Source organism: Lissotriton vulgaris, chromosome 6 (genome assembly GCF_964263255.1).
Source record: "Lissotriton vulgaris chromosome 6, aLisVul1.2, whole genome shotgun sequence".
NCBI lineage: Eukaryota > Metazoa > Chordata > Amphibia > Caudata > Salamandridae > Lissotriton > Lissotriton vulgaris.
The window spans coordinates 1,232,064,652-1,232,078,554 of record NC_141694.1 but is presented as its reverse complement, the minus strand read 5'-3'; the positions used below and the strand labels follow the sequence as shown (position 1 = coordinate 1,232,078,554).

The window sequence follows — 13,903 nt, the reverse complement described above, 5'->3', positions numbered from 1 at the left end:
AGGCATAAATAATTTGGACTCTGTCGTTCCTTATATGCTTTAGAACTCAGGACAGCAGTCCTGTTCTCCAAGAAAGAGTAGTCTTGGAAACTCCAGTGTGCAAATGTGCTGACATTGAGCATTCTTGACAGAGGCAAGGGAATCAAGCCAGGGTTCTCCTCTTTGCTGGAGGATGACCTGTGCCACTTCCGGTTGTAACTATCATTTGTGACCTACTAGGTGTCACTGATGGGTTTTTCCACCCTGGTGTTTAATGATCTTGCTTGGTGGCGTATCACAAGGAAAATCTTCTAACAATTCAGCAAGCTGCAGAGCTAGTAGGCCAAGAAGCCTCAGAGCAAATCTCACTAAGCGCCATGACAGAGGTTGTCACTTTGGGATCTTAGCTTGAATGCACTGGACTTGTTGGGCTGAATGATAAGCTCAAAAGCACACAGTATCTAGAATGGCTCAGATTAAAGCAATCCTCTGAGAAGTAGTCAGGTGTGACTTCAGCAGGCTGAGTGAGAACCTCAAAAATGTCAAGAGGGTTACTATCATCTGGAGGTGGTTCGCGACTAACTGTGGCGAGCCTGCCTTCAACAACCAATCATCAAGGTTGGGGAAGACCGGTACCCCTGAAGATGGGCAGTGACCACCATCATCACCTTTGCACTGGAGAGGCCGAAAGGGCACACAGCAAGCTGAAAGAGGTCATGGCCCACCATTAACTGCAGGTAGAGTCTGTGGCCTTGCTGGATGGGAATGTAAAAATGAGCATTTACAATGCAACGGTCTCGCCTTTGCAAAAGTTAGAGCTGTTGGCATGTAAATGACAAATTTTTCTCTGTGTTGTTTTAGAAACTGATAAATAAATGGCATTGTCATTTACAATGACAATAGCTTAATCTCTCGCAAATGTGAGTAGTGAATAGTTGTAGTAGAGTTAGTAGTAGATAGAGTGAGTAGTACAGTGATTTGAGAGTAGTGAGTAGTAGAGAATGAGTAGTAGAGAGTAGTGGTAAGTAGAGAGTAGTAGAGCAAGTAGTATAGTTAGTAGAGTTGCAGATAGTGAGTAGTAGATAGTAGAAAGTGATTAGTAGAGTAGAGTAGTAGAAAGTGAGCAGTATAGTAAGTAGTAGAGAGTGAATAGTAGAGTGAGTAGTAGAGGGATTAGTAGAGAGCGCGTAGTAGAGGAGTAGAGAGTGTGTTGTAGAATATTACAGTTAGTACTAGAGTAACAGAGTTATTAATAGAGAGTAGTAGTGAGTTGTAGAGTACTGTAGTGAGTATAGTGAATAGTAGAGTGTGAGTAGTAGAGTGAGGAGGGAGTATTAGTTGTAGAGTTAGAAGTAGAGTACTAGAGGGAGTAGTAGAGAGAGTAGTGGAGAGTATTGGAGAGTTAGTAAAGAGTGAGTAGTAAAGTGTGAGTAGTAATGTGTGAGTAGTAAAGCCCGAGTAGTAAAGAGTGAGTAGTGGAGTGAGTAGTAGAGTAGTAGTGAGTGGTAGAGAGTAGTAGTCAGTATAGTAGTAGAGAGTAATAGAACGAGTAGTATATAGTTAGTAGACTTGTAGATAGTGAGTAGTAGATAGTAGAGCGATTAGTAGAATGAGAGTAAAGTAGAGTAGTCGAAAGTGATTAGTAGAGTAAGTAGTAGAGGGTGAGTAGTAGAGTGAGTAATAGTGAGTTGTAGTAGAGTTAGTAGTAGCTAGAGAGCGAGTAGTATAGTGATTGGAGAGTAGTAGAGAGTGAGTAGTAGAGAATGAGTAGTATAGTAGAGAGTAGTGGTGAGTAGAGTTGTAGAGAGTAGTAGAGCGAGTAGTATAGAGTTAGTAGTATAGAGTTAGTAGAGTTGTAGATAGTGAGTAGTAGATAGTAGAGTGATTAGTAGAGTGTGAGTAGAGTAGAGAGTAGTAGAAAGTGAGTAGTAGAGTAAGTAGTAGAGAGTGAGTAGTAGAGTGAGTAATAGTGAGTAGTAGAGTGATTAGTAGAGAGAGTGTAGTAGAGGGGTAGAGAGTATGTTGTAGACTATTAGAGTTAGTACTAGAGAGTAATAGAGTTATTAATAGAGAGTGAGTAGTAGTGAATAGTAGAGAATTGCAGAGTACTGTAGTGAGTAGATAGTAGTAGAGTGAGTAGGGTGGAGTTGGAGGGTGGAGTTGGAGGGGGGAGTTGGAGGGTGGAGTTGGAGGATGAAGTTTGAGTTGGAGGGTGTACTTAGAGTTGGAAGGTGGAGTTGGAGGGTGGAATTGGAGGGTGGAGTTGGAGGGTGGAGTTGGAGGGTGGAGTTGGAGGGTGGAGTTGGAGGGTGGAGTTGGAGGGTGGAGTTGGAGGGTGGAGTTGGAGGGTGGAGTTGGAGGGTGGAGTTGGAGGGGGGAGTTGGACTCCAGATCGGGAGTCCTCGTCACAGCCCGAGTGGCCCAACACCCGGTGATTTTGTTGTGGAACAGGATGTTCAAGCATACTCAAAATTGTTCTACTTTGTTTAAATGGTAAATCAAGTACATATGTGAACTGTAATAAACGTTTAGATTGGCTTTGAAACCACAATAATGTGATTAATCTTCTGAATTGTTATAGTATTAAATTTACTCAGTTAAATTGATGTACAGCAGCTTAAATATACTGAATGTAATATATTGTGAAGGATGGTTTTTTAATGTACATAATAATCTATTTCTGCCAAGCAATTGGGCCAAACGCATTTCAAACATTCCCTAAAGTAAACCAATATGCAAGCCCTGCTCGAGTCACAGATTCTAAAGTTAAGTCTCGCTATGCGAACATAGGAAGACAGAGGCCAATCCTGGCTCTCAGTACAAGGCATAATGGACGAAGAACGTACCAATCTTCTGTACTGTGCAGCTCGCTCTCTGGCTGTTTGATAACAAATACATTGGGGCTGTGCCTAAGTTGTGAGCCTCTGATGGGGGTTGGATTCCTGCGCTGAACATGTAAGAGCGTTGTCCAAGGCCACACACAAATTAGGACTCGTTCCCTGATGATGCATCAAATTGGGGCCAGTTTAGTCACTACTAAATAAATGTTTCGTCATCAGATACGGACAGGGTTGTGGTGTGGGTGGATAAAAAACAAAGAAAGTAATTAGCATAGTAATTATCACAGCATGCCGCCAGGCCCCAAAGCACGTCTCCCAGAGAGGTTGCTAGACTAAGTAAACAAATGTAAGGTGGCTCACCAGCCTTCCAGACAGGAGCACTCACCTATAATTAAGCCCAGCAGGTCTACCGGCAAGGACCACTCAAATGAAATTGAACGTGCAAAAGCTGTCCTTGGGAAGCGCGTTCGCATTTCAGAATCGGCTCGTGGAAGCGTGTTCACAGAGCACATTCTGCTCGTGCACTTGTCTGTCTCAACATTTCTTTCACACTGGAAGCTGACCTGATCCCATCACGCGAGAACTGTTGGCAATCTGCTTCTGCGCAGGATCGCAGAGGTTGGGCGGAAGTTTGGCGCCACCATCTCCCTGGCCCTGAAGTGCGTGAGGGGCGGGAGAAAATCTGTGTCTGTGCTGCGTGGTATCAGTGCACAAGCAGAGGTGAGCAAAGCGCCGGGTCTTGCGTTTGAAGTTATGTTGGTCTAAAGTTCGTCCAATTAATGGAGGCCTCTTTTGGCAGGCTTAAGTCAGAGTTTTTGATCTCCGGGTCATGAGCCTCGCATGGTGAGTGCCATTGCATATGTGCGCCCTTTTGCAGTTTTTTTTCCATTGATTCAGTTTTGTATTAATTGGTTTGGTATAAGATTTGTTCTGTGTTTGCTTTGGATTTGTCGTCGTCCACGGGGTTACTGAGATAGAAAGCTCTGCTACAAATGTTCTCTGCTTAGTGCTTTGTTGCACGGTGGCCCCATATAAGCACTACACAATATAGCTGGATGGAGTTTTTAATCATCTTTATGCTTGATGTGTCTGAAGTAGACATCTCTGTTTAAGCAGCTAAAAACAGCAGAGCATGATTTGGCCTTTCATCATTCTGAAGTCACTGAGTAGAAGAGGTGTGGCGCAGCGGCCAGTGTGCCTGACTATGGGGTTCATGGTTCAATCTCCGGTGCCGGCAGTAGGTTCGCCCAGCACCATGTGACTCTGGGCAATAGCTCACTTAATATTCACGAGGGCCCCCAGCGCTGGGACACCACTTAGGAGGTAGCTGTGTGCTTTACAAATACTGGTATTTCATTTAGTTTCACTGCAAAGAGTGGCTTTGGAAGTGGGCATGCATAGCACCCATCATTCAAGCACTTGAACCCCATTGGTGTTGTGCTGTGCAGTTCTGCAGTATCAGAGTGCGACGCTGGATTGTAGCAGGCAGCAGTCCGGATTGTTGGTGAAAGTGTTAATCGAAAAGACAGCGCTTCATATAAACGTTTACATGGACATAGTGAAAACAGTAAATATTGCCCTGTTTATGGAATAAAGTCATATTACAAACGTTTAGTGGCACTGTATCATAAAACATAAGATGCACATTACAGTGAGTGAACACTCCCGCTGTAGCGCACAATGTGAACAGATTTGCTTCTCGGCACACTGCCGAAACGCTTATTATAACATCCTGTAAACCGAGCTCCACCGCGACCGCCCCTGAACTGCCCTCACTACCCCCCTCCCCCCCGCCTCAGTTGGATGAAGCGTCAGTCGCACGACTAGGAGCCAGCACCCCGCCCAATCCTCGCCTCCAACATACTGCACAACGCCAGCCCACTTGCATCCAGCATCTTACACCCAGGACCTTACACCCAGGTGTCATGTTGTAAATAGGTTAGGTAGGCCAAGTAAGAATATACAACATGTCACAAGCCTCCCCACCCCGACCTAGATGGTTCCTATTTCATCAGGACCAAACATAATATGCATATGGCTTGGCTTGTCTCTGGAGTGGTGCAGGCGTGTGTGTGTGTGTGTGTGTGTGTGTGTATGACTGCATGTGTGTGTATGACTGTGTGTGTGTGTGTGTGTGTGCGCTTCCGTGAGTGTGGCTGTGTGCGCGCGTGAATGGGAGAGGCTGACGCTGTGAATGTGCAACAAGAGGTGCTGAGGTAAGGGGGAGGAAGAGGGGTGTGTGTGTGTGCCAGCGTGTGTGCGTGCACGCGTATGTGCGCTTCCGTGAGTGTGGCTGTGTGCGTGCGTGATTGTGAGAGGCTGCCGCTGTGAATGTGGAATGTGGAGCAAAAGATGTGCATAGCTCGGGTGGCTGGGCATGCGCGTCCACGATGTGCACTCGGCGCTCATGCACTAGTCGATCTCCCTTGAGGAGCAACTCGGCGACAATAGGTCAAGAGAGCTCGACCTAAAAAGTGCAACGTGAGTGGAAAGAGGAGCCAGACCATGGAACATGAGCTTTATCCGTCGCAGCTGCTGCCAATATGCAGTCGGGGAGCAGCAGTTGAAAGGGTTGAATTTAAAAAGTTAGTATAATAAAAAAACGTACCTGATCCTGCGGCCGCCTTGTACTTCGGTGCTCCTCCATTCTACTGCCAGCAGTCTCTGGGACAGACTCCCCAACCAATCAAGACTCTGCTCTCATACTATGAGAGCAGCGCCGGGACTGGCCTCGGCAGGCTGGTTTGATGCTCTAGTCAGGCACAGGGAGTCTGTGACGTTTCACCACCTGGCTGTAAAATCCAACAGGATTAGAGAAACCGAACTAGAAGTCCACCAACCTCTCCTCCCTGTGACCCTAGCCACGCCCATCCCCTACACATGCTGGCTTTAATTATAATAAATTATTGTTTTATTTTTCAGCTGCTGTCTTTGAGCCAAGGAGGCGACACTCCTCTGCCATTGCAAAGGAGCCACCGCTGGCTTTGGTAAAGAGAGAAAGAAAGGCAGAGGAGTGCCCCTTAGCATTTTTTCAAGAGCTGGTGAGCTATGACTTCAGATCAGACTGCACTTCCTGTGTGAATATAAAGAGCTAAAATAAGAAATATGTTGGGGGAAGGACCTCTGAGATTATTCTACCCGAGTGCATCAGAAGGATGAACTGAGAGCTAGTGTTGCGAATCCTGAGTTCTAGACCCTATGTTGGCAGGGTTATGGTACCCAATCCATGGGTGTAAGGACTTAGTTCCGTGTACCATCACTGAGTAAGGAAGTTCAGTTTAAATGTAGCCCCACACAACCCACTGAGCATTCCTGCGAGGGAGGTGTTTGTGTGTTTTCGGAGTTACTAACAGTATTGTAAAGATTACAGGGAGAAAGTGGTGATTTAAAGCCATTTTTGTTCTTAAAATAACATATTCGGGAAGCATATTCGGACGTAGCACTAAGAATGAGACTGTATATTTTCAAGTATTCAATAGTCTTATTCTGTTGCTTCGTAAATGAATAATAACCCAACACAGTATATAATGAAACTGCCCTTGTGCATGTTGCTAGCAGCGAGAATAAAATTAACAATTCTAACCTGTTTTGGAATGTTCCTAACATTCTACCACCCTAACTCTACTTCTATTTGTTACTTTAAGAGAGCATAGAATAGCTAATTTGCATTGAGAGTTTCATCGTGCTCTCTGCACTGCATACCTGTTCATGTTGTATCATCAGACTTCGGCCAGGAAGAGAGTTTGCCTTTAGAAAGAAAACACATAATCAACTGGGCTCAACTCCCCTCATCACTGGATCGACTCTTGGCATAAGAGGGGATGTTTTGTCAGTCTAGCAGGGACCTCCCATGACAACCTGATGCAAAGAACTCCCCCCAGTGGCCCCTTCCAGAGGTTTATGTAAGCAATTGACTACTGACATAGCTTGCATTTTAAAATCAAGTGGAGAGTTTTCGAAATACTAGATACAGCCATTCTAAACCAGTGAGATGAAAATACATCAATTCCGACTACATGTTCACCTTTCATACCTACTGTTAAACCTTGAGATGGAGATATCCAGGAGTATGTATCAGACCTGTGTCGCCTGCTGCTATAACAAATCAGTATTGAAGTGAAAAGGACATTTTTACAAGTTCTGCGAAAGACTGAATGTGGCTCAAAGGCAGACAGGCTAACTTAACGTTTTAAAAATGAAGTCTGACTTGGGGGTTCATGACACTGGCTGCCATAGGATGCTCCTTGAGGGGACTTATGACCGTATCTGTTGCTTGGAAAGAGAGCGCCAAATGTTCCAATAAGAGTTCTAATTACAGTTCTCCAATGACGAACAAGGCATAGGACAAGGCACGGAACAATAAATTGGCAAAATGGGATTGCATTTTTTTGGGCATGTTGGCTCATCCTCACGGAATATGCACTGCTATGGTCTAAAAGGGGCAAACTGATAATGCTTTCTGTTTTAATGGATTTCCAAGTTTCTTGGTGCTACTATGTATAGTGGAAGCCAGGTGGCACTTGCAACGGACTGTGAAGGTGTCGATTAATAAAATAGACTTGAAATGAAATGAAATGAATGAAATGAAATGGATGAAAACTTATATAGCGCTACTTAGCCCGGAGGCATCAAGGCACCTATCAAGAAAAAATCACAGAAAAGGCAGACTTGTAGTTCAGTTGGGTTTCCTTGTTTGTAGACTGTTGTTCTTAATCACTGATATATGCACAGAATTCAAAGATGTGTCAGACAGATTATTTTTGTCAAATGCGTCCCTCTCAGGCTAAAAAGTAAATCTTGGAGTCACTAGGCTGTTGTATTGGAAATATTTTATTACTTAAATATCGTGTCCTAAATACTGTGTATGAACATATCGTCCCACTGGTGGTAAAATCAGCAATAAGTGAGACAGTATTTTTGTAAACAACATTTAGTATACAATATTTGTCAGACGACTTCTCACAATGATATTGTGACATACACCTGTTTGTCTTTTTTGAACAATCTAATTTATGTTCTCTCCATAATGGTTTACCTGTTACAAGTTTTGTCCTTTAATCCCCTTCCTAGGGAGCCCAGCCTGATCCCTTGGAGCTTGCAAGGCAGCAAGAGCTTCACAGAAGAGCTATCGCGAAGAAAAGAGCAAAAGAGCAGCTTCGAACGAGGACCCCAGAGGCGGTAGAGGGCAGAAAGCATGTGGATGTTCAGACAGGTATAACCCTACGCATAGATGTTGAAGATTTGATTTTTTGTTAGACCTATTGGTCTTTGTTTATAAAAAGGAATACCATAAAACAATATACTAATGAAGGCTGTGGGTTGGGTACATGGCCATGGTCCTAGTTGATGAGAATGTGTGGTAGGCTAAGTTTTGTAAAAAGTACATTTCATTGTGAGGTATGGAGATTTGTATTGGAACATAAAGATTGTTTCTGGACTTGATGAAAAGAACGATGGCTGCACATTGTAGATCTGCTTGAAATGATCTTTCTGTCATGTTTTTTGTTCAAGTTCATAACCAGGTTGACTCCCAACCTGGAGGGTTTATTATTAAGGGATGAAATGTGAAGAAACAGAGATTTTTAGGTTAGGCTTTGAGCTCCAAAGCTCCTTCTTGCACTTTCAAATAAAACGATGAATTAGTTGTAGTAGGTGTCTCACTCTGGCGCATGTATTCCTTTTAGGTCTCGCCTGCCAACAGTGCAGCACTGTCACTGGTAGAAGTATTGTTTACTATAAAGGGCTTGGAGCCCTCCCATTGCTTACCATTAGTTGGCATCACTGTCACTGTTCTTTTCTGCCTTCTTGTTGGCTAGCGAGTGCCAGGCGTCACTTCCTTTTCTTTCTTTTGTTGCATGGACCAAGCAGAGTATGAATCATCTTAATTAGTGTCCATCCACTGCTCGAGCTGTGCTTGAGGTACTCCACGCCACACAGTTCGACTCCACTCTAAATAATGCCATGACACACAGTTCCACTCCATGCCACACAATTCCACTCTGCACATTTCCACTCCATTCCGCGCCACACAGTTCCACTTCACTCAATTCCACTCTACGCCTCATAATTCTACTCCACTCCACACAATTCCTGTCCACGCTACCCAGTTCCACTCTGTGCCACACAGCTCCATACCACACTATTCAATTCCATGCCACACAATTCCATGCCGCACAATTCTGTGCCACAAAATTCCACTTCACACATTTCCACTCCACTCCTCGCCGCATAACTCCACAACACGTCACACAGTTCTACTCTATTCCACACTGTTCCACTCCACACAATTCCACTCACACAGTTTTATGCCACTCCCCTCAATGCCTCACAATTCCACTCCAGGCCACACAATTCTACACCAGACAATTCCATTTGACAACATTTCCCTGCATTTCACACAGTTCCACTCCACACAGTTCCACTCCATGCCACACAATTCCACTCCACACACTGCCACTGCATCCACACATTTTCACTCCACCCCACACATTTCCATGCCACACAGTGACACTTCATTCCACACAATTCCATGCCACTCAACTATACGCCACAGAATTCCCCACCCCTCCATGTCACACAATTGCACTTCACATCACACAATTCCATGGCATAGTAGGTCCATGTCACTCCAGGGCACACTGTTCTACACAACCCAATGTCACTCCATTCCACACAACACAATTCCACACGATTCCACTCCACACAATTCCACACCACTCTAAGCCACACATTTCCATTCCACACCACAAAATTCCACGCCACACAGTTCCACTCCAGGCCACACAGTTCCACTCCACACCACAGAGTTCTCCTCCATGTAATTCCTGTCCATTCCACTCACACAATTCCACGCCACTTAATTCGATGCTTCACAATTCTGCTCCACGCCACACAATGCCACTTGATTCAATTTCACTACTCGTCACAGTTCCACTACTCTCAGCACAATTCCACTCCATGCCACACAATTCTATACCACACAATTCCACTGCACCAACACAATTCCACCCCACCTGCACATTTCCATGCCACATAATTCCCACTTTACTTCATACCGTTCCACGCCACATTATTAAACTCCACCCCACACAATTGCACTCCACACTATACAATTCCACTCCACTCCACACGATTCCACTCCATGCCGCACAATGTAATGCCACACCATGCCAGAAAAGTCCATGCCACTGTATGCCGCAAAATTCCACTCCATTCCATTTCACTGTACACAGTTCTACTCCATGCCACACAATTCTACTTCACACAATTTCACACCACTTTTGTGCCACACATTCCCACTCCTCACCACTCCATTCCACACCACACAATTCCACTCCAGACAGTTCCACTCAAGAACACACAGTTCCACTCTACGCCACACAGTTCCCCTCCATGCAATTCCAGTCCTTTCCACTAACACAATTCAATGCTACTCCACTCGATGCCTAACAATTCCACACTAGACAATTCCACTTGACTCAGTTTCAGTCCTCGTCACAGCTCCACTCCACTCAGCACAATTCCACTCCATTCCACACAATCCCAGTACCTACAATTCCACTGCACCTGCACAATGCCCCCCAGCCCGCACATATCTATGCCAAACAATTCCACTTCACTTCATACAGTTCCACGCCACACTATTCAACTCCATGCCACACAATTTTACTCCACGCTACACAATTACACTCCACACCACACAATGCCACATGCCACACAATTTAATGCAACTGCACAATACCACTCCACTTCACATCCCACAATGCCACTCTGCTCCACCCCACACAATGCCACTCCACTCTACTTATTCCACTCTGCTCCATTCCACACAATGCCAATCCACACAATTCCACTCCATAAAAATTCCACTCCACGCTACTCCGCGCCACTCCACTCCAGCCACACAATGCCACTCTACTACACATCAATGTCACTCTGTTCCACTCCACACAATACCACTCCTCTTCACACCACACACTGTCTCTCCAGTCCTCACAGTGACACTCCATGCCACACAATTGCACTCCACTTAACAACATGCCCACTCCTCGCAAACACACAATGCCATTCTAATCACACAATGCCAGTCTGCCCCACCCCACACAATGCCACTCCACTTCACATCACACAATGCCACTCCACTTCACCCCAAACAATGCCACTCCACACCACACAATGTCACTCCACGCCATACAATGCCACTACACTTATTTCACTCCACCCCATTCCACACAATGCCACTCCACACAATTCCAGTCCACTCCACGCAATTCCACTCTGTACCATACAGTTTCATGCTACAGAATCCCATGCCACTCCACTACACACCACATATTTCCATGCCACACAATTCCACTCCACTCCACTCAACACAATGTCACTCCAATCCATCCCAAGCCACACAATTGCACTCCACGCCACACAATTCCACTCCACACCATGCAATTCTACTTCACCCACTCTACACAATTTCACTCCATACATTTCCAAGTCATACCACACAGTTCCATGCCACAGAATTCCATGGCACTCCACTCCATGCCACACAATTCAATTCCACACCACCCAATTCTACGCCACCTAATTTCACCCCACTTCACACCATTCAATTCCACACCATGCTACATAATTTTCTCCACACAATTCCACACCACTCCATGCCATACAGTGCCACTCTACTCCACACCACACAATGCCACTTCACTCCACACAGTTCCTCTCCACTCCTTTTCACACAGTTCCACACCACTCTATGCCACACAATTCCATTCAATGGCACACAATTTCACTCAATGCCACACAGTTCCATGCCACTCCACTCCATAAATTCCCCTCCACGCCACACAATTCCACTTCACTCCATACAAGTCCACTCCACTCCATACAGTCCACGCCACACCACATGATTTAACTCCATGACACGCAATGCTACTCCACATAGAAGTGCACTGCATGCCACACAAGTCCACTCCACTCCATACAAGTCCATACCTACCACACCACACAGTTCCACTCCATGCCACACAATACTACTCCACACAATTCCACTCTACACAAATCTGCTCCGCTCCTCACAATTCAACTTCACACATTTCTACTCCATGCCGCACAATTCCACATCACACAATTTTACTCCATGCCACATAATTCCTCTCCAAGCCACACAAGTCCACTTCACACCATACAGTTTCACTCCCCTGCCCTCCATACAATTCCACTCCAGCCACACGATTCCACTCCACAGAATTGCACTGTATGCCACATAATTCCCCACCATGTGGTGCAATGCCACTCTCGTCCATACGAGTCCACTACACTCCATACAAGTCCACTCCACAGCGCACAATTCCACTCCACCCAGTTCCACTCCACACAATTGCTCTCCATGCCACACAATTCCACAACACACAATTTTACTCCAGTACACACAATCCCACTCCACTCCTCACAGTTCTGCTCTACTCCACACTATTCCACTCTACACTACACAATTCCATGTCACACACCAAAATTCAACTCCACTCCGTGACACACAACTCCTCTCCACTTTACGCAATACAATTCAACTCCAATCTACACAATGCCTCTCCACTCAGTGAAATTCCACTCCATGCCTCTCCACTGCACAATGCCACCCCACTCGACACAGTACCACTCCACACAATGCAACTCCACTCTAGACAATGCTATTCCCATCTGCCCACTGCCCCTGCACTCCACTCAATGCCACTGCACTACACACCACAGAGTGCCACTCCACAACACACAATGCCACTGCACTCCACTCAATTTCACTCCACACCACAACACACAATACCACTACACTCTGCGTATTGCCACTACATTCTATTCCATGCCACTCCATTCCATGCTTTTGCACTCCACACAGTGCTACTCCATTCCACTCCACACAGTGCCACTCCACTCACTGCCACTCTGCTCCACACCTTACCAATCTACTCAAGGCCACGCCACCCAATGCCACTCCATTCCACTCCACACAATGACACTACACTACAAGCCATACAATGCCTCTCCACTCTAATCAATCCACTGCACTCCGCACCACACAATGCCACTCCAAGCCACACAGTGCCACTCCATTGCACAACACACAATGCCACTGCACTATAATTAATGCCACAGCATCCTACTCCACAACAAACATGGCAACTCCACTCCACCTCACACAATGCCACTCTACTCAATGCCATTTGCTTCCACTCCACTCATTGTAATTGCACTTATATTGTGCTTACTACCCCTGACAAGGTGTTTAAGTTTTTTATAGTATGCCACTTCACTCCACTAAGTGCCATGCCACACTATGGCACTCCACTCAGTGCCACTCCATTTCACTCAGTGCTCCTCTGTTCCACTCCACACATTGCCACTCCACTCCACACAATGCCACTACCCTCCACACGACATAATGTCACTCCAGTCCTCACAATGCCACCCCACACCCTCACAATGCCACCCCACACCCCATAGTGCCATTCCACTCTACACAATGGCATTTCACTCCACACCATGCCAATCCACACCTCACCACACAATGTCACTCTGCTCCATTCTACACCATGCCACTCCACTCCAAACCACAAAGTTTCACTCCAATTCAAAGGTTACAATGCCACTCCACGCCCTACAATGCCACTCTATTCCATGACACACAATCCCACTTCACGCCACACAATGCCACTTCACTCTACTCAGTGCCACTCCACGCCACTCAAAGCCACTGCACTCCATACAGTGCCATTGCACTCCACACCACAACGCCCCTCCACTCCAATAAAGCCAATAGATCTCACATGGATGAGACTTCTTGGCTTTGCCAATGCTTGTTACTGATTACAAGCCCTAAGCCTACCTCACCTGCTAGTCATGTCAGGAACCCTATTTTTTAGAGTCTTATAAGGTTCCTGTATCTTGAGTTGCCTTCACTATGAATGTTGGCATAAATGCCTGTGAATGTTGACATTAATGCCTTGGGGTTCGTTGCATCTCCTTAACCTGTATCATGCCCGAATTTCCATCTCAGCTTTTTCTCATTTGTTATTTCTCTGCCCTTCAAATGA

At 45.7% G+C, this 13,903-nt stretch overlaps 1 protein-coding gene across 1 annotated transcript in view; it reads left to right on the top strand.

The window, feature by feature from the left end:
* RSPH3 (radial spoke head 3) overlaps positions 1–13,903 on the top strand; it is a 135,133-nt gene that overhangs the window by 67,509 nt on the left and 53,721 nt on the right. Inside the window, exon 3 of the mRNA XM_086927327.1 lies at positions 7,890–8,031. Within this exon, the coding sequence (XP_086783453.1) occupies positions 7,890–8,031 (142 nt within the window). The remainder of the gene's footprint in view (positions 1–7,889; positions 8,032–13,903) is intronic.